Below are 23,641 nucleotides of genomic sequence, written 5' to 3' on the forward strand. Positions count from 1 at the left end.
GATGTATTGGCTCATGAATCAGTTCCTGTGGTGTAAGAAGCCCTTGTGCGTCAGGAGAGCTGTTGTAACTCTCTGAATGGACAGGGATCTTGTCGAAGGCTTGGGACACTCTGGATTGGCGATCCTTATCTACACGCTGATTCAGTTCTCCAAAGAATACTAGTACATTGAAAGGCATGAATTCTGCAAACAAAGATTGTTCCTTCCCTAATAGATCTTACTTATTTGTGTGTACTAATTCTATTTTTTAATACATTTGCCAACTTTATAAGACTCAGCCTTACTGTTTTTTTGTTCCTGTCTTTTAAATAATGGCTCTCATGTATTACCATTTGTTACCTGTTCCTTCAATGCTTAGGCTCATTTGAGTGTTAGATTACTTACTGGAGTTGATAAAGCAATAATTTTGAGTTTGTGAGATCCTTGGTGAAAGCTGTCTAGTTTATATGTAGTGTTACTTTAGATTTTGTCGGTTTGTGGAAGAAGCCTCCTTTATAAATGCCTCAGTTTGAGATCATTCCTCAGAGCTGGCCGTGCAAAACTAGCCCAAATGCAGAAGTCACTCCAGGCATATCCATAATGAGTACAAATGCGAAAAAACAAAGCCTTGGAAGTGTCTCCTGTTTTAAGAAGGAAGTTGTTTGTATCATAAGTAGTTCAGCAGACTGGTCAGTGAAAACCACAGATATCATTAGTGTACTGAATAGGATATGTTTCTGAATAAGGCTGTATTTAAGTTTTGCATGAGGCTCTTAGGCTTCTGAAGTGCAGCATTTCCTGTTGCAAAGAGATGAAGTGTTGGTAGCAAGGTATTGTCATCCAGAAGTTCTATTTTGTTGATAATAAACTTGTGAAGATGGAAGTAACAGGTCTCTATGTGCACAGCTGTAATCAGAAGAGGTTCTTCACTGTAGCTGGAATGTATGCGTAATCTTTTGACCTTAGTTCTTAGTTTTTGATGACTGTGGCATGTTACGTGATGATAATTGGGTTTGCCCTAGGCTGAAACCTGACCTGCTCTCTGCAAAGGAGATCAGATCTTCTGTTATAAGAGGTGCTCAGAGAGGTTGCCTTAATAATTGCCATGCTGTGCTGTGCTCTAAATTCTTTTTTTTTTTTTTATGCCACTTTCTGCCTCATAACTCAAGCTACCCTACTGTGACAGCTGCCTTATAGCTTCATCTCATGGAACATGACTCTTAGGTATGAGAGCATAAGACATGTACTTTTCCCTCTGTTCTTGGAAGGAGATTAATCTCTCTCAGTTTAAGCCATCTGCAGATGGCCTCTAATCCAAAGCAGTTTTTAGCCTCCTCCTCTAGTCAGTGGAGAGACATACAGAGAAATCTGCAGAGATTTATTGCATCTAGATATCAGTGTTCAAAATAGATGGGATTAATTGTCCTATGGAGTTATCTGTCTCTTTCCATTGACTAGAGAAGTCTAAAAATTAACTTGGTTTTACTGTCAACCTGGGAAGACTTTTAGAAGGCTAAATTTAGAGCAAATTAATCCTGCTGTTGGTACCAGAAAGTATTGACTGACTTTTGTAAATTCTGCATGCAGTCTGTCCAACATAGTATCTACCAATCCCTGCTCACTTCACCTTAAAGGTGCTGTAGACTTCCTACCACGTTGCCTTCAGGGCAAATGAGGATGTTCTGATAAACTGACTAGCACCTTTATGCAGCAGTCAAAAACTGCAGCAGTCACTGGCGAGGGAGTGGAACCAAAGAAACCTTTTAAAACCCATCCAAAGGGATCAGTGCAATGGTTCAGCCTACACTTTATTTTTCACACCATTCCTTTTCTGTCTGTCTGTAACAGTATTGCTGGAACGGCTGTTCTTTCTTATTTTAAGCTTTCTGCGGGGGAGGAGTAAAACTGTTAAAAACAAATGTGATAGGTAGTTTTCACAGTACAGCATTGTTAGCACTGCTCCTCCAGTTCCCATTGAGTTCCTTTATAGTTCTTAAGAATACAAAATGTGAATACAGTTAGAGTTAGAGTACATCCAAAAGTTCATCCAGCTCAATATCCTGCCAGTGACTGTAACAGATGCCTACGTACCTTTCTCTGATGCTTTCCCAGCCTCCATCTATTTTCAGTTTATGGGACTTTGTAAGCCATAAATCTTTCTTGTTAAATGCAGAATTGCAGCTGACTTTCTTGCCTCTTATGTTTTTAGAACTAAAAAAACAAAGAAGGTATCTGCTTCACCGGCCAAGAAAGAGAAGCTCAAATTAACCATTTTTGAAGAGGAAGTCGATCCAGAGGAAGGACTGTTTGGCCCAGAAAAAGATTTCTCATCTCTTGGTCCCAGGAAGAAGATGAAAGAAAGTAAACCTGTTCTCCATGCATTTATATACACAGATTGTTTTTTTCTAAAGCATTTGTATAACTGAGCTTTTAAAATATAATGATGCAGGTTGAATGATGACTTGGGAATGTTGAGAGAAACCTTTCACTGGAGAAGAATCATCTAGAATAAATAAATATGACCTACAGTTCCTATAGCTGTTCACTACTGAAATTTTGGGCTTAGGTATTCTATATCTGTGGGAGCTGACTGTCCCACACTCACTCATGACACTTTAACAAGAATAAAGTGACCTATTTTTCAGTGCAAGAAGGAAGCAGATTTACCAAGTCCTTAGAGTGCAGTGTATCACTGATATGTTTAATGACACTTTGTGGATTGGAAGTCCTTGTGTAAAAATAATTTTCTATATGACCTTTTTTTTTCAGCCCCACCACCAGATTGCCTAGCTAGTGTTAATGCAGGTTCTGTATTATGTAGCATTATTTGACTATAGCTTCTTTTGGTTTCCCTTTCTAGATCTGAAATTATTTGAAGACCCAGACCTTGGTGGAGTGGTAGGACTGGGTGACTCACTACTGCTACCAGCTGCCGTTAAGAGCAGGGAGTTTGTGCTGAACAGGAGTCCTGAGGAGGACACTGAGGAACTGCTGAGGTACTCATCTCAAATCTATCCTGTAGGATGAAGGTCCCTTGAGCAGGGCATTGTTTTGATCTTAAAATTTGAGGGCAAGGCTTAAGTACTGTTGAATGCTAACTGTGGATCAGTACTTAACAAAGAAAAGGGAATATCTGTGTCATGAAGCCTGGAAATCAAGCACGTTAAAAGGGAAAAATAGTGGGACCCTTTGTGAAGGGTAGGGTGCAGGGTATTATCCTGTGACTCCAAACAAAGGGTCTTGTAGGCCCAAGACATGCCATCCAGTCCCAAGTTTCTAACATGTCACTTCCGCTTTCTGCAAATGATCCACAGAGGGGTAGAGACTGACATCCCTTATGAAAAGTGAGAAACTGAGGCAAAGAACTGATAAAGTCCAGAAACAAAGATGAATGCTACTTCAGTGCTCTCAGATCAGGGGCTTTTCTGTCTTGCCACTAGATGAATGATTTTCTGCTGCTGGCTCACAGAAGTCCATGCCCACTTCCAGCAGAATTTCTGTGCACACCTCCAGAGTTGTAAAGGACTTGCATTAAAATCTCCATCACTCTTCATTTAATCTTCAAAACAATGAATGGGAAGGCTGGAGCTCACAGTTTGAAAAGGGAATAATATACTTGCTGTCAGATTTCACCTGCCCGCTTGTTAGTGCAGCCCTGGAACATATCATCACATAACATGTTTTACTCCCAATATCAGTCTCACAAGGCTAGTTTGCCTGCACTGCTAATCCTCATGAGATCAGACAGGGAGCCAATGCTCGGAGACCAGCATCACCAGGGAATCTGTGCTGCAGTGAAGAGTCAAACTCGCACCTTCTGGATCTCAGGCTGGCATTTGAAAGATGAAGCCAACCTGTTTTAGGTGCTAATTCTTGCCAGCCAGCTCCTGTTAGGACGTATGACTTCAACAACTAGTGCTAAACACAAGAGGGAGAATCTGTGTGTGGATTCTTCTCCTGAAGCAGATAGTTTTGCAGCTATTGTTTTCTACCTGTGTGGAAGTGCTAACCTATCTGAGTAGTAATACTTGATTTAATTTAAACAGATGTTAAATTGGATTGGGTGTCACCTCCCATGACAACTGGACAGCCCCCCTGATATTCATAAAAGCCAATAGGGCGGGACATGACTTGATTTAATGCTGTGGTACAGTGGTAACAAACACGTATGTGCTTGCAGTATTTTCACGTCCGCTTTCTCCCATGCTAGCAATCTCAGCATAAAGTGCTTGACCCAGATTGTTTATGTGGCTAGAAAAGAAGTGCCTCTTTTAATGGAGTCCTTGCATTATTATTCACCAGTGGAGAGAGCTTTTCCATCTGTCATGTTAATGTCCTTTGGATTATATGGTTGCCCTTCCTTCACTGCAGAGAAAGGTCTCTGAAGTCTGCTTTGAGAGCAACAGACCATGCCTTCCAGTCAGTTTGGGGTCATCAGTGTTAGCAGCACACCCAGATGGTAATGGAAAACCATGGGAAAAGATTCCACTTCTTTTAAATTACATTTTCATTTGTTCTTTACTTGTTCCAATGCTTTCAGCAGTTGGCAAATGATCAAGATCCAAGTGGATATGAATACGTGTAATGAAGCAGAAAATCATGCCTGCGGTCCAATGGGAAAGTTGCTTTGGCAATCTAGAGCCAGCTCATGGCCATGCCAGAGGTATAGGCAGATAGGTCAGGATCTGTCCACTTGTTTAGGTGCCTAAGACCCTTTGAAATCCCTGTGATAAACCTAGCCCACAGTGTTATGTGCACATCACTGAAAGCAGATAGACTGAATAGCAAGCAGACTGGGAGCACAGGAAAAGCTGTTAAAGGGGAGGAAGGGAAGAGAGAAGCTTTAATCTAGGTTTTAACCTAGTAGAATGCTTCATCTTGCCTATAGGTACGTTCATAGTAGTCATCTGAGATCCTGTAGCAGAACTGTCAGGTCTCATAGATATAGAGGCAGCCTCTGAATCAGCTACCACCATCCCTTAGCAGTAGGCTGGTATTGCACGTAATTGCATGGCAGTGCCAGAGTCTCTTTCCCAGGCAGTATCCCTTTGTGGTGAGAAGAGCATGAGTTGAGCCTTGCTATTTGTCTGGCACAGGGGCTTCAGCCTATCTTGAGGCCGGAGGGTAAGTCTAGCCTTTACCATGTAGGTGTCACAGTCCCTCCTGTCTCTTAAAGGGGACTGAAGAACTCTCTCCCCAGCTCTCAGATCAATGTGAGCTGTGACAATCCACTCTTCAGCAGGCCAGAGCTGGATAGGCTATTAGAGAAGGCTAGCAAATGCCTTGGTCCCTGTTTTACTACACAGAAAATTTGCCTGGAGGCATGCTGTCAAGACTTAAGACCAGCCTGAGCTATTATGTGCCAAAAGGGCTGTGATAGGTCCAGAAACCTTAGATGTTCGCTGTACATAGATGGATTAGGTGAATAATGCAGATGTGGTAACTCTTGACATCATGTATATACCTCAGTGCTACTGCACGTACCACACAGTCTGCTCACATGCATGCGGTAGATCCGAGAAGTGTGTGACTTGCTGGAAACAGTACTACACAGCATTTCCACAGATATCCTTTCTAGTGAATCATGAGCAGCGATCAAAGAGCATTGCTTAAGACAGAAGGGTGGCACCTTCTCCATCCAAACGGGAGATGGGAGCAAGGTGATGGTCAGAGCAGAATGCAGGAGCAACCAAGTCCTTCATGATCTTTGTGGTAAGCAAGCAGTTATAGCAGCAGTAGCACGGCAGCACTGTTGGCACAGCAGTGAATCCCATGCAGTGACTTGTAACTCTTGAGGAAGAGACTGTTATGGAGACAAATGAGTCTGCAAAACGTGCGTGGGCTGTGCGTGTCACAACATGAGGGAGAAGAGAATATGATAAATGCTCTCATTGCAAACTGTGAAGACTGTGCTCTCTCTGGATACCTGTTCAAATGAAATGAGAATTACTATTTTAATATGCTTCACATTAGCAAGTGTTGAACTTTGAGAAGGACTGAATGCTTTATCAAATAACACCATGTTTCTTTTTATGGCAAAACACCCATGTCCGCTCAAACAAGTATCTTTCCTCTTCCAGTCCACTGACCAGCCTCTTACTGGTTCCTAATTTCTTGGCCTGTGGCCAAAATCTAGTGGCAGTAATGACAAAACTAGGTGAGCTACCTCACTCTGACCTCTGGCATTGTAGCTCCAGGCACTCTTTCCTACCCCTTGGTCTGCCAAAATACTTCAGTGAGGTGCCTGTAGAGGACTGTACTTGCATGTCCCTACAGAATGTGTGGAAACAGACATATTGCTGTGGTAGGAGCCAGCCAGGTCAAATCCCCTCGTGTTGCCTTCAGGAAAAAGGAGCATCTCCCTTTGATGAGATGTGTTCTGAGAACAAGAGTGACAGGTAGACTGGTCTTTTGGCTAATCTCTTCACCACAGGGATACCAAGGAGGAACCCAGGCTTCTCCTAGGAATCCTGGGTCCCACTGCATTCTACTGTTCAGAGGTTCAAGGTGGCTCACTGAAGGGAAATTAAAAAAGGTAACCGATCAGCCCTTTCCCAGAGGTTATGAGAATAAGCCTTGTCATTTTCCTGTGTGTTGCCACACCTGTAATGGTTGATTCTGGACCCATTCAGCCTTTTTCCTCCACTCTTGTAACTCCTTCTCAGCTCCAAGTTCCATTTTAGGCTAATAACAGAAGTCAAATGCTGCTGAAATCAGTGCCCCGCAAACTCTCCCTTCGCGGACTCTTGTCATCTTACTTCCTTGCCTCCATTCACCCAGTGGCCGCAGATTTTTAAACTGAGTTTTCATGCAGCTGGGCTGCAGTCAGCCTCTTCTGCCTCATTAATCTAAATCGTGCTGGCATGGTGTGATGGATCAGGTTTTTGTGGAAAACCAATGCTAGAATTGATCTTGTGAATGTCGCAGCAGGTCTGTGGGCCCACAAAATTACAGAAATTACCACACATCCTAGGCTGAAATAATTACTGCGGTTGTGCGAGCAGCCTTTCAGGAGAGATTTGATTAGTTTCAGCTTTGATAATGAACAGGGAGTTGAGATAGAAGGAAGCAGCTGGCAGCATAAGATTTGTCTTTTTTCAATGCTGAGAAAAGTGTCAGCAGCAGGGTCTCAGTTGTGCTGCATTATGATGATAGGCCTGGTATTTTCTTACTAAGGCTTACTCTGCTCTAAGGCTGCTCTCATTGAAAGGGACAGTCCAGCTTTTACCTTTCTGCTGCTGCCTCCTCCACTTCATCTCCTTAAAAGATGACTGTTACCTGTATTCACAAGCTGATACATATTTCCAGCTGCAAGCTGTGCCGTCAGTGATGCCAGTGATGACCCTTTCAGCGGCACTACGTTATTAGAGAGGCTGAAGCAGTTTGTGGAAACTTCATCCTAACAATGGCCATTTGTAAGCCCTTTTCAGTCCATACAGCATCCTGAGGGGTTTGCTAGCTTCAGGTTTGTCAAGGGACCATTGCTACCCTTGGAGCGGAGAAGGTTCATATGTTTTCATTCAGCAGGCCGCTAGCGGCTGCTGATTTCAGAAAACAACATTTCTGTTTTCAGACTAGTCGGAGTTGTATGGAACAGCACCTCCAGCGCTACATGCTGGGAAGTGCTTTCTCACTGTACTGAGGGCACCAGAGCAGCAGCAAGGGTCGAGGAGGAGAAACTCCAGAGGGTTGTTTGGATGATGGGCAGGTGAACTGCAGAGAGGGTTGGAAAAACTGCGTCAGGAATTTCCTGACCACTCCTGGGCAGTTTCTCTTGCTTGTTGTGATCTGACTGTGTTGAAGGAGCCTTGATTTGGCTGCAGTAGATTTCAGTAAATGATTAGCTATTCTTCCTGCATTTACCTGGGGGGGGGTTATTTGTTTGTTTTTGTTTTGCTGTCCAAGAGGACTTTCTGTGCTGTTCTTCAAGCATTTATTTTCTTCATTTAATTTTTCCTGTGATATATAGGGATGCTGTTACAAACACCTGAAGAGCTACAAAGTAAACTCGGTCAAGGCTTTTGCTAGGAAGATGGGAAACACAAATTCTTGCCCTGGTCTTAGGAACATGTGGGGGTTGTATGGAATGATGCAGGGAGGTTGCCTAGAGTCCTGGTCTCTCCTGGTCTAGCAAGGGATCCTTTTGCTAGGCTTGAGCATTACCAGATTTCAGCCTCCTTGCCCCAGTTTCTGGCATTTTGGACAGCCAATACTCCATCTTCTTCCTGCTCCCCCCTGCTCCAACTATACCACTGCCTGATGACTAGGGAACTCCGTGTAAAAGTAGGAGATAGAGGTTTGAATGTACTCAGGCTGGGGAAGTGCTCCAGCCAGAAGGCTGTTACTCTGGGAGGGCTTCTTGTGGGCATATGCACCTAGGACTCACCCATACTAACAAAACTGCTCTCTGGCCCTCAGGCTAAACAGCACCATCAGGCTGCATCCATGCTGGTAGAGTCTCTTTGGCTGCAGAACAAGGTGACTGTACCCCGCTGCCTGCTGGGAATAGTCCCTGTCCCATGCAAGCTCCTGAATTGTGCCTGGGAGTATTTTGGCAAAAAGCTAATCTGACCCAGACCAAAACTGTGCCAGGGGCCCTTCTAACAGTTTAACAATACAGACTTTCATCTTTCAGTGTCCAGACATATTTCCTGGCACTGTATGAAGTACCAGTATGAATTTATCCATAATGGGTTGTAGGGGAAATCAGGGGCAGCAGGGGAGATGCCTACCACACAGCCCTCTGTGCTTTGTGCTCCCATACAGGCTCCACCCTGTATAATTTCCATAGACCCTTGTTAGATGTCCCTGTTGACCATTCCAGAAGTAATGTCCAACAGATACTTTGAAGCCTGCTGTGCATTTTTAGGCACAAGACTTTTGCCAAGCCGTATATGTGATATTACAGCTGTACCCAGCACTTTGCTAAGGTGTCTCTTGCTCTTGGAATCAATACAAGACAGAATAAATGCAGTGGTAATAAGATAGGGAAAGATAAAAGTCTATTCTAAAAGAGCTGGCAGGAGTTGCAAAACCTTGCTTTGAGCACAATCCTTTTGAATACTTTAATGAATTATAGGTTCCCAGCAAGTAGAGGAGGTGACTTTCCCCATTGTGCTAGGTGCTGTACACACACGTAGGTATTTCTGTCCCAAAGACCTTGTTCAGGTAGACAGGACAGAGGTCAGAGGAGTGACATCTAAAATTTGATATTCTGATGGCAGCTGAGTCCTTTTCTCTGAATAAGAAACCTTTCACTCTCTTGAAGTCCACATCCTGGCAGTCGTATCATAGGGCTTTGTGACAGGCTTTCTTTCCTAGTAAATAGGTTTTTTGGTTGCTTTCTACATCTGGAAACAATGAGATTTTCCACCAATACTGAGAGTCTTTGAATCAGCACATTAGTATGGCAGGAATTTTAAGCAACATGGTGCTGCTTTTCCATTTCAGAAAAAGAGACTAATTAGAGAAAAATTAATTACATAGATTCTGTGCCTGATTGATTGTCTTTAACAAGATGAGGAATGGGGAAGGGAAGGTTCTTCCTTTAATCTCCTTGTTATTTCAGAATAGTTGCTAGATTTTCTTTTTCCTCCTCCTGGCCTAGAGTTAAATATGGTGGTAGTTATGAACTGTAACAATTCATTTGCTTATCAAGAAACAGAAGTCCTTGTTTCCATCTCTGCCTGAGGTGTTTTGTATTTTACCTCTTCAGTTTCCCAAAGACAGTTGTGTTTCACATGATCAAACATCAGTGGATCAAGCAGGTTGCCTTGCACTGCAGCAGGAAAAGAAGGTTTTGAGACAAAGACCACGTTATCTGCTGTGTTCTCTGTAAAAGACCTTTCTCTAACCAGAGTCTTTCAAAAATCTAGGACAAAACAAGGAGCTTCACGTGATCGGTTTCCAGATTTTGAAAAATCAGATCTCGTATAGAATATTTGTCCTGAACACCCAATGCCAACAAAAAGCAACTACTGGACTGCATTTTTTTTATGACTCTGCTGAGAGTTCTTGTTGATGGGGTTAGCACAGAAATTAATGTAGAGCTGGACAAGTATAGAGAATTCAGTAAGCTGCAGTGTCTGATCAGGTTAGTGGGCGGTGTTTGCTACTGCTCCTGCAGGGCAGATCAGCTGCCCTCCTCAAGTACTGCACCTAGTTCAAAATCATGCTTTTTCCATGCGATCTGTGTGTGTACATATGCCATGTTCATCTGGTGATTGTTTTTTGTTGTTTATGACCAGAACTTTACTACATGGCCACTGACTCATTCAGTATTTGTTTATGCCAAGTAGGGAGGCATCAGATCAGCTAAAGAAAGCTAGGCCTCAGAAATACCAGCCATAACATGTTTTGTTTATTACACAGCAAAGAGAATAAGGAACGTGTCCTGGCAATGTGATCACAGGTGTGACATCTCTGATTTGGAACTCAGTTTGCAGCAAACAAAAATACCAAGTTAATTTCTTGTCCCTAGACAAGGTATTCAGAAAGAAGGAACACACTGACAATGTTTTAGGTGGGATATGACACCCACAGGAAATCATGGAACCAGAAGACATCAGAAATCTTATTATCTTAATAAAAGAAAATATGGTCTCCAGAGTTACTTGGAGGGATGAAATTTGAGATAACAGCAGGAGCTGTCTGCTGGAATACCAAGTCCATAGTGTAGAGTTCAAGGTGCAGAGTTCTGGGACATTGTCCCTGCTCTGTCTGTCAGTTGGACTGTTTAGGTATTTCCTAGTTTTAGATGTTGATGTTCAGGCACTTGATTTTAAAAGATTAGTCTTGGTTAGAACTGGCCCTTTTTACATTTCCTCACAGAAGGATCTGACTTCAAGCATGGTTTTACCTTAAAGCGTTCTGAGCCCCTGTATTGCACACAATTCAGGTTGATCATTGGCTGTTCACTTTATGGTCAATTCAGGGTGAGTGTAGTTTGTCTCAGCCTGGGCAGTGCAGGTCGTAAGTTCTTCATGTATTTTAATAAGGGCAAATATAAAAAGAAAACCCTGAAATCATGGTAACTCCTGAAATCATGCAGTTTCTCGTAATAGTAATGGGATCCTTAACTGAGGAGCCTGGAGCTTTTCCAGTACCTGTTGTTTTAACATTGATAGAATATAAACCAGGCGTAAAACAAAGTGTCTCAGAAGACACTGATTCTTCTCTTGTTGATCATGTCCACCATGGTCCTGGCCCGTTAACCCAATCAGCTGCTCCCCAAGCTATGGATCAGCTAAGCTTTGCTTTAACTGTCTGCTTTACTTGAGCTGTCTGTAGAAGGCTCCTGCAACTGCTCTACCACGTGGTAGAAACAGTTACAATCTCTCTCTTAAGGTTACGAGTAAACAAAGAGAGGAAGGGAGAAATCCCAGTCCCATTTAGTCAACAGAAGTTATTCCAGTGACTTCATTGAGATCTGGATGAACTGCCAAGATGGCCTCATTGGCTGGCACAAAATAAGTTGATGTATTGATGAGGAAGATATGAATTACAAAAGGCAAATGAGAGGAAAGATCAAGAAATACCTGACGTAAGTGAGACGAGACTCACTCATGCTCCAAGGACTGCCTTACCCATGGGGCTTATAGAAGGACAGACTAGAAAAGCACCTTCCTTAGACTCCCTGCATACTTTTCTGTTCCAGTGAGTGGAGTTGCTGGAGAGCTGCTCCCCCAAGTCTCTCTCAGTCACCAGGGACTGAAATGAGGAGGAGCTTCAGCGATAAACAGCCATTGTCTGTTCCCTGAATTGTGTCTCCATTTGGTCCTTGCCATTTGCCACAAGATGGTTGCTGTTGCTCTGCCTGACAGCGGACATCCAACCCGTCCTCCTGGGTGGAGGAACTGTGCCACCTCTGGATGTAGCACTTCAGCAGAGGACAGAGGGAGAGGATGAGCTGCATGTGTGCAGCCAACTGCTTTCTTGTTTAAGAGTCACTTGACCAGACTGTCTTATTGTTCCAAGTCCTCTAGAAATGAATTAAGTAAAACTATTAGAAGGGATATTTAGCACAGAAGATAATTCCAGTCCCCTTGGAATAACTGCTGCATCTTAATTTCATCTCCTAGTTCATTAGTAGCTTTTCTGCCAGGCTACGCTTTGGCTGAGACAAAGGGAGTTTTACTGCTGGCCCTGTTACAGCCTAATTGCTAAATTCAAGCATTTGGGCTTTCTCAGATCAGCTGATACTGAAGTTTATTGAAAACAGTTCTTAGGTCAGTGCTTGGAAACAATTAAGCAGTTATATCACTTCAGTGCTTAAGACACCCCAGTCATAGAGCAAGTGTATCCCACTAGAGCTAAGGTCTGGCAAGGAGATAACTCCTAGTTATGAAACTGCTGTTCCTCTTGATCTTTGGTTCCTGGTCCCCCATGTAAAAGATTTTGTTTACACTTCTTATGCATAAACTTTCCTAATTTTTGTATGCTACAGTTGGGGGCATGAGTTTTGCAAGTCATGTATTTTGTAAGTGCATATGAGGTACACATTTTATCAGGTTCTCAACTTTTGTAGGTGGTCATTACACAGCTGATTATCTGTGTGTGTTACTCATTGGGTTTTAACTGCTTAACAAAGATTGATTAATCAAGCCTTTGGCAAGTTGACAGCGGTGTTAACTCCTTATGGTATTTTGTTTGACCACTGTGCTCAGAGGACTGAAACAAAAGGCTGTTTTGATTCAGAACAAAAATTACTGTGGCCTATAAACACTTCTACAGCTATACTAATTTTTACTCTGCCATCTCTGCCTTATCTTCAGGAGATGTGATGCATCACAACCTTCATTCCCTTTCCTTCACATACTCACTTCCCAAAGGCAGCTGCCTCTTGGAGTCACTAGGCAATCTGCTAGAAGAGCACCCCCAAAATCTGTAACAGCTCCAATGGGAGCAGCATGGGGCACACACAGTATGCTGTGTCTCATGACAAGGTCAGACAATCCAGGTAAAAAACATCCTTAACTTTTTTGGATCCTTTGGATTATTTCACTAGGAAGTAGGGAAAAAAAGGTCGCCAAAAAAGAGTTGTTGAATATGCTAACAGATTGCAAAGCACCTTCAGTATCTTGGAAGCAAGTGTGAACATATTATTTCTAAAGCCATGATATTTCCCAGTTCCTTATGGTTGAGCATGTCTGCCTTGGGAGGGGAAGCAGAGGTGAGTGTGAAAAGATTTTACCATTCCATGAAAATTTCTGAGTTCTTAGAAAAACAAAGTATCCTGTCACAGATCAAAAGCAATTTTTTCCCAAACTAAAATCAAGGTCTTTTTATTTTGATAACTGCAAATTGTTTTTAATTTAGACATTTGAAAACATGCTGTAAAATACATTCGCTTAGATGGTGAATTGAAAAATACCATTAAAAAAGCAGTTCTTACTTTGGTAACATTGAAACTTTTTTGGAAAACTCTTCCTAAAAGAAATTAATTGAAGTTGATCCTTTTCTGCAGAAAGTTTCTTTTTGCTGAATTGCATTTTCTTACAAAATGAAAAGCAATGCAGAAATTCCCAAGCAGTGTCACTGAGGAGTTACTGGTGTTTTCCTTTTATTCCAGAGTTGAAGATGATTTAGAGAAACTCTTGAAAGTAACCTCCAAACCAAAACCTAAGGTACCATCAAAACCGCCACTACCTCAGAAGCCAGTAGTTGCCCCCAGGAACAACGCTAATTCATCTCAACTGGCAAAGCCAAAGGAAGACAAGATTCAAACAATGAATGAAGTGGACATTCTCCAGTATATCCAGGAAAATGAATCTACCAACAATGAAGATACAAGTCTCTTCTGAACATATATATTTTTAAAATGTAGTGATGCCTTCTTGGTCCAAACTCCCGTTGAGCTCAAGTCATAGCAGCAAGAATTGGCCAGATCACTTTACTGTCACAGTGTCCATTTATGTATCATGATTCGGAGATCAGCAAGTCTGACTTGCTGAAGAATGACCTGATGCTTTCAAAACAGTGCAGCTGTGGTGTAAGGTTGCCTTAGATTTTCAGGACTTTACAGGGGATGTGGATAAGGACATGGCACTATTGATTATGTCTAGTACAGTCACATGGCAAATCATTTTAGTATCAACAGCATAGTTTTGACCAGTTTAGTCCTAATTGAAAATGGCAGGCCTGCAGCACATGTGACAAGTATGGGTAGTATCCAACAAATGGTCTGAAGCAGGACAGAATGCTGTTTCTGCCATTTTACACAATATATTTCAGCTCACTGGAAAGATTTTCATTTTCTCCTATGCATTATTGTAGCAACCCTTTCCTCCCCGACTGGTATTTCAGTAATGTATAACCCATAACTGTTAAGTATAAGTAACAGTTCCTTTGTAGTTTGGAGAAATACTGAAATCCCACGTAAGCCTGACTGTTCTGCTGACTTTTTAGTTGCACAGCTGCCAACTTGTAGGAGAGGTAGTAGGACTGCAAACACTAGGCGCTATGCATCTGTAGCTCTTGGGGAGAATAGCATATGGCTGAAGATGGCCAAGAGTGCAGCTCCAGACATACGTGGACATTGCCATGAGTAGGAGATTTGGATGCTGGAGGACTCTTGTGAACGTACTCAAGATTCACAAAGGCTAACTTCTTCCAGGCAAGTTTTCCTAGACTTCTCCTAGAGTCAGTGGAAAGAAAGAGAGTCCTCCAGAAGGTGATTCAGTGCAGACATCCTTATTGAGGAACTCTGAATTCCTCTCTGGAGTCCCCATCTCTTTCACTCCCTCCCTTCTATAATTTAAAGAAGGAGCCATGGTGATTAATTCCACTAAGCCAAAATGAGTTTTTTGATAAAAAAGGTCTCTTCATTACTGTGGTAATCCTTAGAACAAGACAGGAATAACTTTGGGATTAGCCAGAAGGGAAAAAAGAAAAAGGAAGGAAATATACTGGAGAAATTTTAATATGCAGGAAAAGTAAGAAATACATGGTAGAACAGGCATCCTGGACTACTTGTCTTCTGCCAGGACTCAGACTCACTAGCTCAGCACACTGAATTTACATGTAATGGGGCTTGATAATTGCTGTTATATAGAAAGAGACTCCTGAACTCCTGCCACCTGTGATCTATACAAGTGTGGAGAGAAGCTCCCCAGAGGGAAAATAATAATATATATAAGCCATATCACTATGCCTAAATCTGCCTTTTTAATATAGAACAGAATGAATAGAAAGCCTTATAATATATGCCTATATTTTTAATAATGAAATTATCTCTGTCAGTATTTTTGCTTTAAGCCAATGAAAAATATGGTAAAAGGTATTTTGGGTTGATGGGACAAGTAAAATAAAACCATTGGCTCTGGTTTATGTAAAATGGATTTCAGTATATTAAAACATTTTGCTAACCTTCAGGTATTGTTATTGTTGCTTTCTAGGTGGTACAGTAGCAGCAGATTGCAGTTAAAGAGTGGATCCCATTTAAGACATGAGGAGCATTACATGGTATTAAAGCGCAAGCTCAGCTAAAACCTTGTGTAAATATGTATCACACCAGGAACATAGCTGAGGTCATATTCCCTGTGGGAGCAGGTAGAGGTAAAACGATGTATGGGCAAAGGTGGTACCTGATGTGCTCTCTGTTCTCAGCATGTCCTCGTGCAGTTAGGAGGTTTGTTTATATCCATTTTGCGAAAGGGGAACAAAGGTACTGAAGGGAAAATAAATGGCTGGTCAAAGACCACACAGAGAACAGCAGACAGGGGAGTCGAATTCAGGACGGCCTTCCTGTTTCACCGCCTGTTGTCATGGACAGCCACAGTTTGTTTGGAATCTTGATCTCCCCTTTCTTCAGCACTGCTTGGGAGACTGTGTTTTGGTATTTTTGGCCTGCAGCCCACACGTGGCCTGAGCCCCACTAAAACTACCATTCAAAGGGTTGACTTGAATTTAGTGATTAATAGACTGACTGCAGAGCTTCACCTTTAAACAGCAAGGGAAAATGGTTAAAGTTCCTTGGAATAAATTAGAGAAGTAATACGACAAAGCTGGAAGGGACCTGGGAAGACCTGTTTGTCCATGGTCCTGCCCTAAGCAGGAACACCCAGACCATGTCCTGCTGGTGGCAGCTGTCCAAGATGAGGTGTTACTGGTGTGAGCTGGAAGAGTTGGCTAATGCCAGAGGACTATGCGGTGGCTGAATGCAGTTAGGCTGGAGCACTACCTGAATATGGAAACTGAATTCATTTTGCAGTGGCTGTAATTATGCCTGCGTTACTTCTCATAGATGTTTTTCTAAGCTGTCCTTAGAAGTTTGGCAGGCTGGGGTGCAGTGCTGGGGATGTCACAACCTCTCTGGGTGTGCTATTACAGTACTTTGCCACCCTGATTATTAGAAATGTTTTTCTAATGTCTGACGTAATTGTTCCATACTGCAGCTTAAGCTCATTACTTCTTCTTGTCCTCGCAACCATACACAGAGAACAAAGTATCTCGTTCTTCTTTACATTAGACTGAGACCTCTGAGGATCCTTGATATGTTCCTTTCAGTCTCTTTTCTAGACCAAACAACTCCCTGCAGTGAGACAGGCAGCAAGACAGGCAGGTCACGTCATCACTGGAGTATCAGCTTCTCGTAGCTTGGTGTCTCCTAGCTATTTGTTGTCACCTTACATTGGTCATCTGTATTTTTAGAAGAATTACTCCCTGTCCACATACTGATTTACCTGGGGGAATAAAGGATGCCAGCATCCCACATCCTTTCATTAACACCACTTGGTGCATTGACACAATTTGCAGCCTTTATACCAGCAGGGCCTATGTTCTTCTTTCCCCGTTCCTCATAGCAATGACATCTGTCTGCCTTCCACTGTCTCTTAAGTGCTCCACTCAGAAACTGCTCATGCTTTCACAGAGCAGGAGGAGGACAGGCATTGCGTATTACCATCTTAACCATGGGAACATTCTCAATTCTGCTGATGTAGCAACGGTAGAGCTGTATCCATTTTGAATGGTCAAGGAGTACTTCGCCCCTGGCTCTCCCCAGAATTGACAAATTAGCTAAAAACACAGGGAAGGAAGAACCGTTAATTGTTGCCTGAGGTAGATTTTAACGATGATTTTAAGATCAGTGTTCTACGTCAGAAAAATCCATCTTTCCTGTCAAGTAACTAACATAAAAAGACCCTTCATAAATCCCAGCATCACGCATTTGTTTTACAATGCAAATGTCTAGCTCCGGTAGTATTTATAGGCACTTAGAGGTGAGTTACAATCCTTGAATAAATTATATATAATGAATCATTATTATACAACAGGAGAATATCAGGCAAATGTAGCCCAGAAAAACTGAACATGTTATTTCAAATGACATCAGGAAACCACACAGCATACTTTGGATCCTGCTAGACCAGAGGGGGGTTTTTATACATACATCACTCCTAGTAGCAACTATTTTATTAGCCTGCTCTTGACAACTCTTGAAATTCAATTATGGACTCTAATGTAGTTCTTGGCTGACAAGCATCCCCTTTCAGCATCGGTAATAGCTAGCTCATCAGAAGATAGAGATAAATTTAAACCTTTACAACAGATGTTTTCTTTAGTGATTAGAACTCATAATAGGTATCTCTACTGCTTTAGAAACTGCTTCTTTTTCTGCATAACTTTCTTCTGTTTGTTGTGTGGTACAGGACTAATTAATGAACAATACTATATACTTCGTTTTCCAGGTCATAGTTTAAAATGCTGATTCCACAAACTGGGTATAAAAGCTCTCTATCCTGTGGGTCATCTGTTCAAATCTGTTCTGTGCTAAATTTTAAGGAAAACTAATTCCCACAGCAATTATGGCATAATTCAGCCAATGACACTTTGAGTGCGTCTAAAAATGCATTAATCAAAACTGATATTTCTGCATCTTAGCTTAGCTTGCTACAGTAAAATACACAGGTCAGCCAGTGATTTAAAGCAATGAAAATCCAGCACATTTATGGGGTATTTAGGCATTAGCTAATAAGAGGAGACTGTAAATGGCCAATGCCCTCTGGTCATTAGATTCAATGTAGAACACAAAAATGCATTGATACATGATTTTAAAATCTAGACCGTCACTAATTTCACCAAGGATTCTTGCATCATTCTCCATGTCTATGTGCACATGTGAATCAACTATGTTTGTTATGGATGAGAGCATGCAATAACAAGAAGAGAAAGGGTTTTTCTTGTGGTTTTACTGTGGGGTTTTGTCTCTATTTTTACATTTCATCTCAGCAGCAACAACATGACTGAATAAAGTCATTTGATTGCTTTCTGTATTGCACCAATTCTTTCCTTCATTTGTCTTTAAATGAAGGAAACCCTTCTGGTCCAAGTTATTCAGCCCTCACCATATTATTAATCTTTCTTTGTAACCCTCCACATACCATACCTATCTAGTATGGGATGCCATATATTGAAGCAAATGAGGAATTCAAAGCACAAATAAAGAGAAATCGTGTTTATGTCTAGAGAGTTATCTGTAGGGCACACTGCTTTGAGTAAAAGTACTAACAATGAAATGTTATGATGGTGAATTAAATTAATAAATTAAATTATGCTGTGAGACTGCAGAAGTCGATGAAGCTGCATAAAGGATTGATTAGTCATAGATAGTTAGAGACTAAGCTGTTTTTGCACCATGATGCTATTGATGCTAAGAGTTTATATGAGGTCAGGGAGACACTGGCTAGGTTCATGGAAGAGAAAGGTATCAAGGTTTGTTAAAGGTGCCACTTAATGTTCGGAAAGTCCTTAATCTGCAAGTTGCTGGAACCTAGGGGAATATAGCAAGCAGATATTCTCATACTTCCCTGTAGTCATCTGCTTTTGGCCATTGCGATGAATACCATACTGGGCTAAATGGAAATTGGGGGGTTTGTATGCATTCAAAACTTACACTGAATGAGTTGCCCAGTGATGATTTGGTGACTCAGAGAGTCAAACATCCTCAGCACATTATCAGCTTGCTTCCCAGCACTCTAAATAAGATCTATCCAGTGGCTGTATAACAACAAATCCAATCCTCATATTTGCTCAGAAGAGATTCTTGAAGTCAATGACAATCTTGATTTGCAAGTCTGGCTTTTTCAAAAGCCACTTTTGACCTATATGCACTATTTCTGCAGTCAGCAGTAAAAGTCTTACTGATAGCAGAGGAAGACTTCAGCCATTCCTGAATGCTCCTCCAGATCCCAGCTTAATGATAAGATTAGTAGATAGCTTGATTTGTCTGGGAAGACAAATGTAAAAGATTTACCAAGGATGACTTGGCAGCAAATGACACCATCGTAACATCCAGTGAAATTCAGTGGAATAACTCCCGGATAGTGCATCTGATGTTCTGTGATGCTCTTTTTCAGTAACGTGCAGGGGAACCTTAGAGTCTGAAATCATCATCGAACACAAAAAGGTGTAACAGCCCACTCCCCACTGCTGCATTAACAGCCACCATAGTTTGCTACTCTTGAGAATATTGTTTTTGTTATCGAGTAGATAGGAATCAGAGTATCAGATTTTGAGGTTTGGGGCTGGTAAAGTCATGGGGAAATATGTGGTCATTGTACCATCTTGATGTGGTACTTTCAGTCATCCAGCCAAATCAGGTCTAAATGAAAACCATCATTTTGTAATTTTTCAGTTAAAAAAATTCAAGCCAGTCTCTTCTTGAACTCATTAAATACTCACCTAATGTGATTCAGCCATTCTCTGCCAAAGGCACTGGTTCTGTGCCATTCATGTCACCAAAGAGTAGTTGCCTGTGTCTTCTAGGGGAGCTGTACACAGTCAGTCTAGTCTGTCAAAACCCCACTGCAGATCACCACAAGTCTGGTGATGCTCGTGTTTGGGGCAGACTGGAAAGGAATAGGATGTGGCACTGTTGTCCAAGCCTGATGGGCTTGCAGAGCAGCACTGGGAATGGGAGAAACATGGGGACAGAATGAAAAAAGACATCTGCCTGATTTATGCACAGTGCTTCAGAGTCTTTTACTTCCCTTGAAAGACCAGGACTGTAGAGCTGAAATGAACAATTCATTTAATGGTTCTTTTGGCAAGATGAGCTCCATGGTGTTTCCAATGAACATAAAAGCAAAAAAAAAAAAAAAAAAAAAAAAAAAAGTATTACAAAAGTCCTGGTATATTTACTGAGCACTTTTCCTATTTCTCTGCTAATTTCTGTGTGCTTTTTAAGCTTGTCCAGGGAATTGGTGCAAATGATCACAAACTTCTCAGATTATTTTGTTTGTAATAATAATTAAAGACCACTAATTTCACCTCAGAGGAGTTTATAAAAATGATTCAGCTTAATAATGTCTGGGTATGTTAACAAACTCTTACTGCGAACAAAAATAATTTCTTTACCTTGAATGGTGAGAATCACAGCTACCCAGTGCTTTTGCCCGTTAAGCAATCAAATCTGCTGGCTACTGTGATTGATTTTCCTGCTTATGCCTTCCTGTGTCTTGACCTTTAATAGCTTACATATTTAATCTTGTGTGCAGTCTCTGAAAGGAATTTCTTGTGTCCAGAATTGCTGACTAGTTATAGCTATAATGCCCAACCAGAAAGAAAACCAAATTCTATGTGGAATTATGTTTTTCATGAGGAATGAAAAACAAATCTGGGGCTGGTCTTCATCAGTGGTTTAGTTTAGATCAGGGGAGCACTTTCATAGCAGATCTCCTGATAGCTCCACTGACCATGTGTTGATTCCCATCACAGACCTACTGTGGAGCGAACTGGACATCTTTCACATGAAACTCAACTGGCAGCTGTGCTCCAGGAGCACATCCGATGTGCTCAGGCACTAATGGCCATCCAGTCCAGAAGACCTGATGAGAAGTATAGAAGAATAACTTGCCCAAAATGTGTACAGGTGGGTCCTGGACACTCACCACCAGCTGTTTCACTTTATAAATCCTCTTCTGCTGTGCTGCTGCACCTGCTGATGTAGTCAGTGCCCATTTGGTGGTAGATCAAGCCCAAGTTTCAGTTGACTTCAGCATGTTATCTTCCATCTTTGCAGTAAGGTGTTGTAGTGGGGGGAGCACAGGGAGGAAGCAGCAAAATCACAGGTTCAGGTGCCCCCAGTACCCGGGTACTGGAGTGGATTTCCTGATAAGCAGTCAGGTACCTTCAGTATAACAGCTTAGTGTTGCTGGTCTCTGCTCTCCAGGCTGTTAATGAGTTTTGCATTAAGCAAACATTGGCTAGACTAAAGGAACATTGTCATACTGTGTGGGAGAGGTGGGGGGAGAAAACAAGCTCCCGCCTCGCCTTCTCCCAAGGAAATGTCCTCATTACTGGCTATAAAGTCTCTTTTTCTTCTTCCAGGAATCCTACTTTCTTTCCAGTTTTAGCAGGGAAGATAAAGTGATTTTTGCTTCCTGCATGCTGGAGAAATGGGAGAGGGGAGTTCAAAAGTCTCCAAGGCTGAGAAGGGCAAAAGACCCACATTTCTCCCCTCCTGGGTGGGTACCTTAGGCAGCATAGCAGCAAAAAGATAGGAGCCAGTGGGTATTTATTTGCCTGTGGAGTTAAGGAAGCAGCTGAAGGTTTGCTTTGCAGTACGTACCTGAGTCCTGCCTTGATCTCACTCCTTTGATGAGGCAGTAGGTGTTACAGTTCCTTGCATGCGCCCAGCGTTACACCTTGCGTTATTATAGAGGTTCAGATCGCCTGTTTGCCCACTCATAGACCCAGCTGCCTCCATACTGATCCCAGGCTGGTTTTGAAGGGGGAAAATGCACGCAGGAGGCAGAAAATTCCCATAGAGAAAAGAACATGTTTGAGTCTCTGCTTTTTTAGCAGTGGGCTCAGCAGATTCCTGGGGGTGGGATAGCTAAACACTTTGCGCTAGTCTGCCTTTCTACAGTATTGATGATTTGCATCCTGCAAAGTAAAAATTTCCTTCAGCAATGAGATAGGAGGCTGCCTGTCCCAAGTCTGGTTCCAGAAATAGTGACTGGGGGTCAGCATGAGAGACCATTGCCTCCTCCCTCTTCCATGCTAGCTACCCAGAAGCTGGGTTGGGTTGGGAAGTAATTGTGTGGCTGTGCCCCACGCTCACTGGCTGCGCCGGGAGCAGCGCTCGTGGCTAAGATAAATGAGCAACAAGGCTATTCTGAACTGGGTTGCACTTGATGGAGTTACCAGCTTCCGTTTCCCCAGATGTGCAAGTCTTTGCACCATGCGTGTTTGTGCGGAGCAGTCATGAACTGACCCATTTCCCTCCAGTGCCGTATTTACCAGATTGACTGCCTTCGCCTTCGGGGTACTGGCCTACATTGGCTTATGCTGTAATTACTGTGGATGAAATCTGTACTGTCTGCATTTAACACAGCTCCTTTAATTCATTTCTGTAGCTGGATGTTTCTTTTTTCTATTCCTTTTGCTTTTGCTTTTCTCTTTCTCCTTCCTGCTTGACCTGCAAGTAGGTAGGTGTTTAGAAAACTAACACACCAAATGTATATTAATCACTCTGCCTTTTGCTCTATTCTTGTCCAGCCTAATTACCAGCTTTGTGAAAGAAGATCATGGGGCTTTTTGGCTCATCCATCTGATGAGAGGAGAAAGAGAAAACTATGAGTTTAGGGAGAAAAAGAAAACTGTTTCCCTTGAGAGACCCATGTTTGAATAGTAAGACCATGTAATTCTGTAAAGCTGCTATCAGAGAGCCACAGAGGGGGTTACACAGGGCAGCATGCAGGAACCGCTAAGACATCCCAGGATAGCAGAGATGGCCATTGCCTGCTGTCTCAGTCCTTGCTGTTTGGCAGGGACCCCTGGAAACACACTGGAGAAGAGTGACAGAGGGAGCACAGCACTGCACCCCCCAGCCCTGGCCTGGGGTATTCACCTGCTGACCTCTCCTTCCTTTTCCACTGGCTGTCTATTTAATGATATTATTCATGAAAACAACATCCATTTGTTTTAGACATTGTAGCAGGGACTGAGATTCAAGATGTTGGAGTCATTTATAAGCTCTCTGTTTCTCTCTCTGTCTGGTAATATATATGTATATACATATATATTTATAAAATGTCAGCTTTACATATGAGAACACGGCAAAAATAGAGAGGCTTATTAATCTTCCTACAGTTAAACAGAGACTCTGTACCAGAGCCAAAAAAAATTCTGCTAGCTTCCTACCTTGGCCATGAACCTCAAGGCTAACCTAAAAATACAAATAAAACAAGCTTGTGGGTTAAGGGATTTTCTGATTTGCTTTTATTTCTGCATAAAAATGATCAGAAATATTCTCCCCCAGAATCATTTTCCCTGCCTTTTCTCTCTTTTGTTAGAAATTCAGGAAGACACTGTGGCTGCTGGACAGCCTGTGAACTGGTGATATTGCAAGAGAAGAAAGGAAGAAAAAAATAGCAGTAGGGTAGGATTTTTTGCTATTATAATTTTCCATTTCCTTTCCAGTTCAATTCCTATTTCATTTTAAAATGTCTAATGAAGTTTGTGAGAAAATCAATGTTTGGTAGGATGTGTTTACTCAATAGTAAGGGTGTGAGAATCTGAGTTTCCTGCTATTTTTTTCCAATTAAATATAAGGAGGAAATGAATGACCTTTAGAAATAAAAGAGGAAAAGCTGAAGTGTTTTCTTTATTATGTCATGAACACAGCAAAATAGGCCCAGACTTCCAATCCCTTTAAAAA

General features: G+C 42.0%; 1 protein-coding gene across 1 annotated transcript in view; it reads left to right on the forward strand.

Annotated features, from left to right (window-relative positions):
- Window positions 1-15,350, forward strand: part of HS1BP3 (HCLS1 binding protein 3) — a 53,715-nt gene extending 38,365 nt beyond the window's left edge. Inside the window, exons 5-7 of the mRNA XM_026092338.2 lie at window positions 2,189-2,340; window positions 2,840-2,975; window positions 13,550-15,350. Of these exons, the coding sequence (XP_025948123.2) occupies window positions 2,189-2,340; window positions 2,840-2,975; window positions 13,550-13,781 (520 nt within the window). The 3' untranslated portion in view covers window positions 13,782-15,350. The remainder of the gene's footprint in view (window positions 1-2,188; window positions 2,341-2,839; window positions 2,976-13,549) is intronic.
- Window positions 15,351-23,641: the final 8,291 nt, after the last annotated feature.

The sequence above is a fragment of the Dromaius novaehollandiae genome, chromosome 3 (genome assembly GCF_036370855.1).
Source record: "Dromaius novaehollandiae isolate bDroNov1 chromosome 3, bDroNov1.hap1, whole genome shotgun sequence".
In the NCBI taxonomy this organism is placed as follows: Eukaryota; Metazoa; Chordata; class Aves; order Casuariiformes; family Dromaiidae; genus Dromaius; species Dromaius novaehollandiae.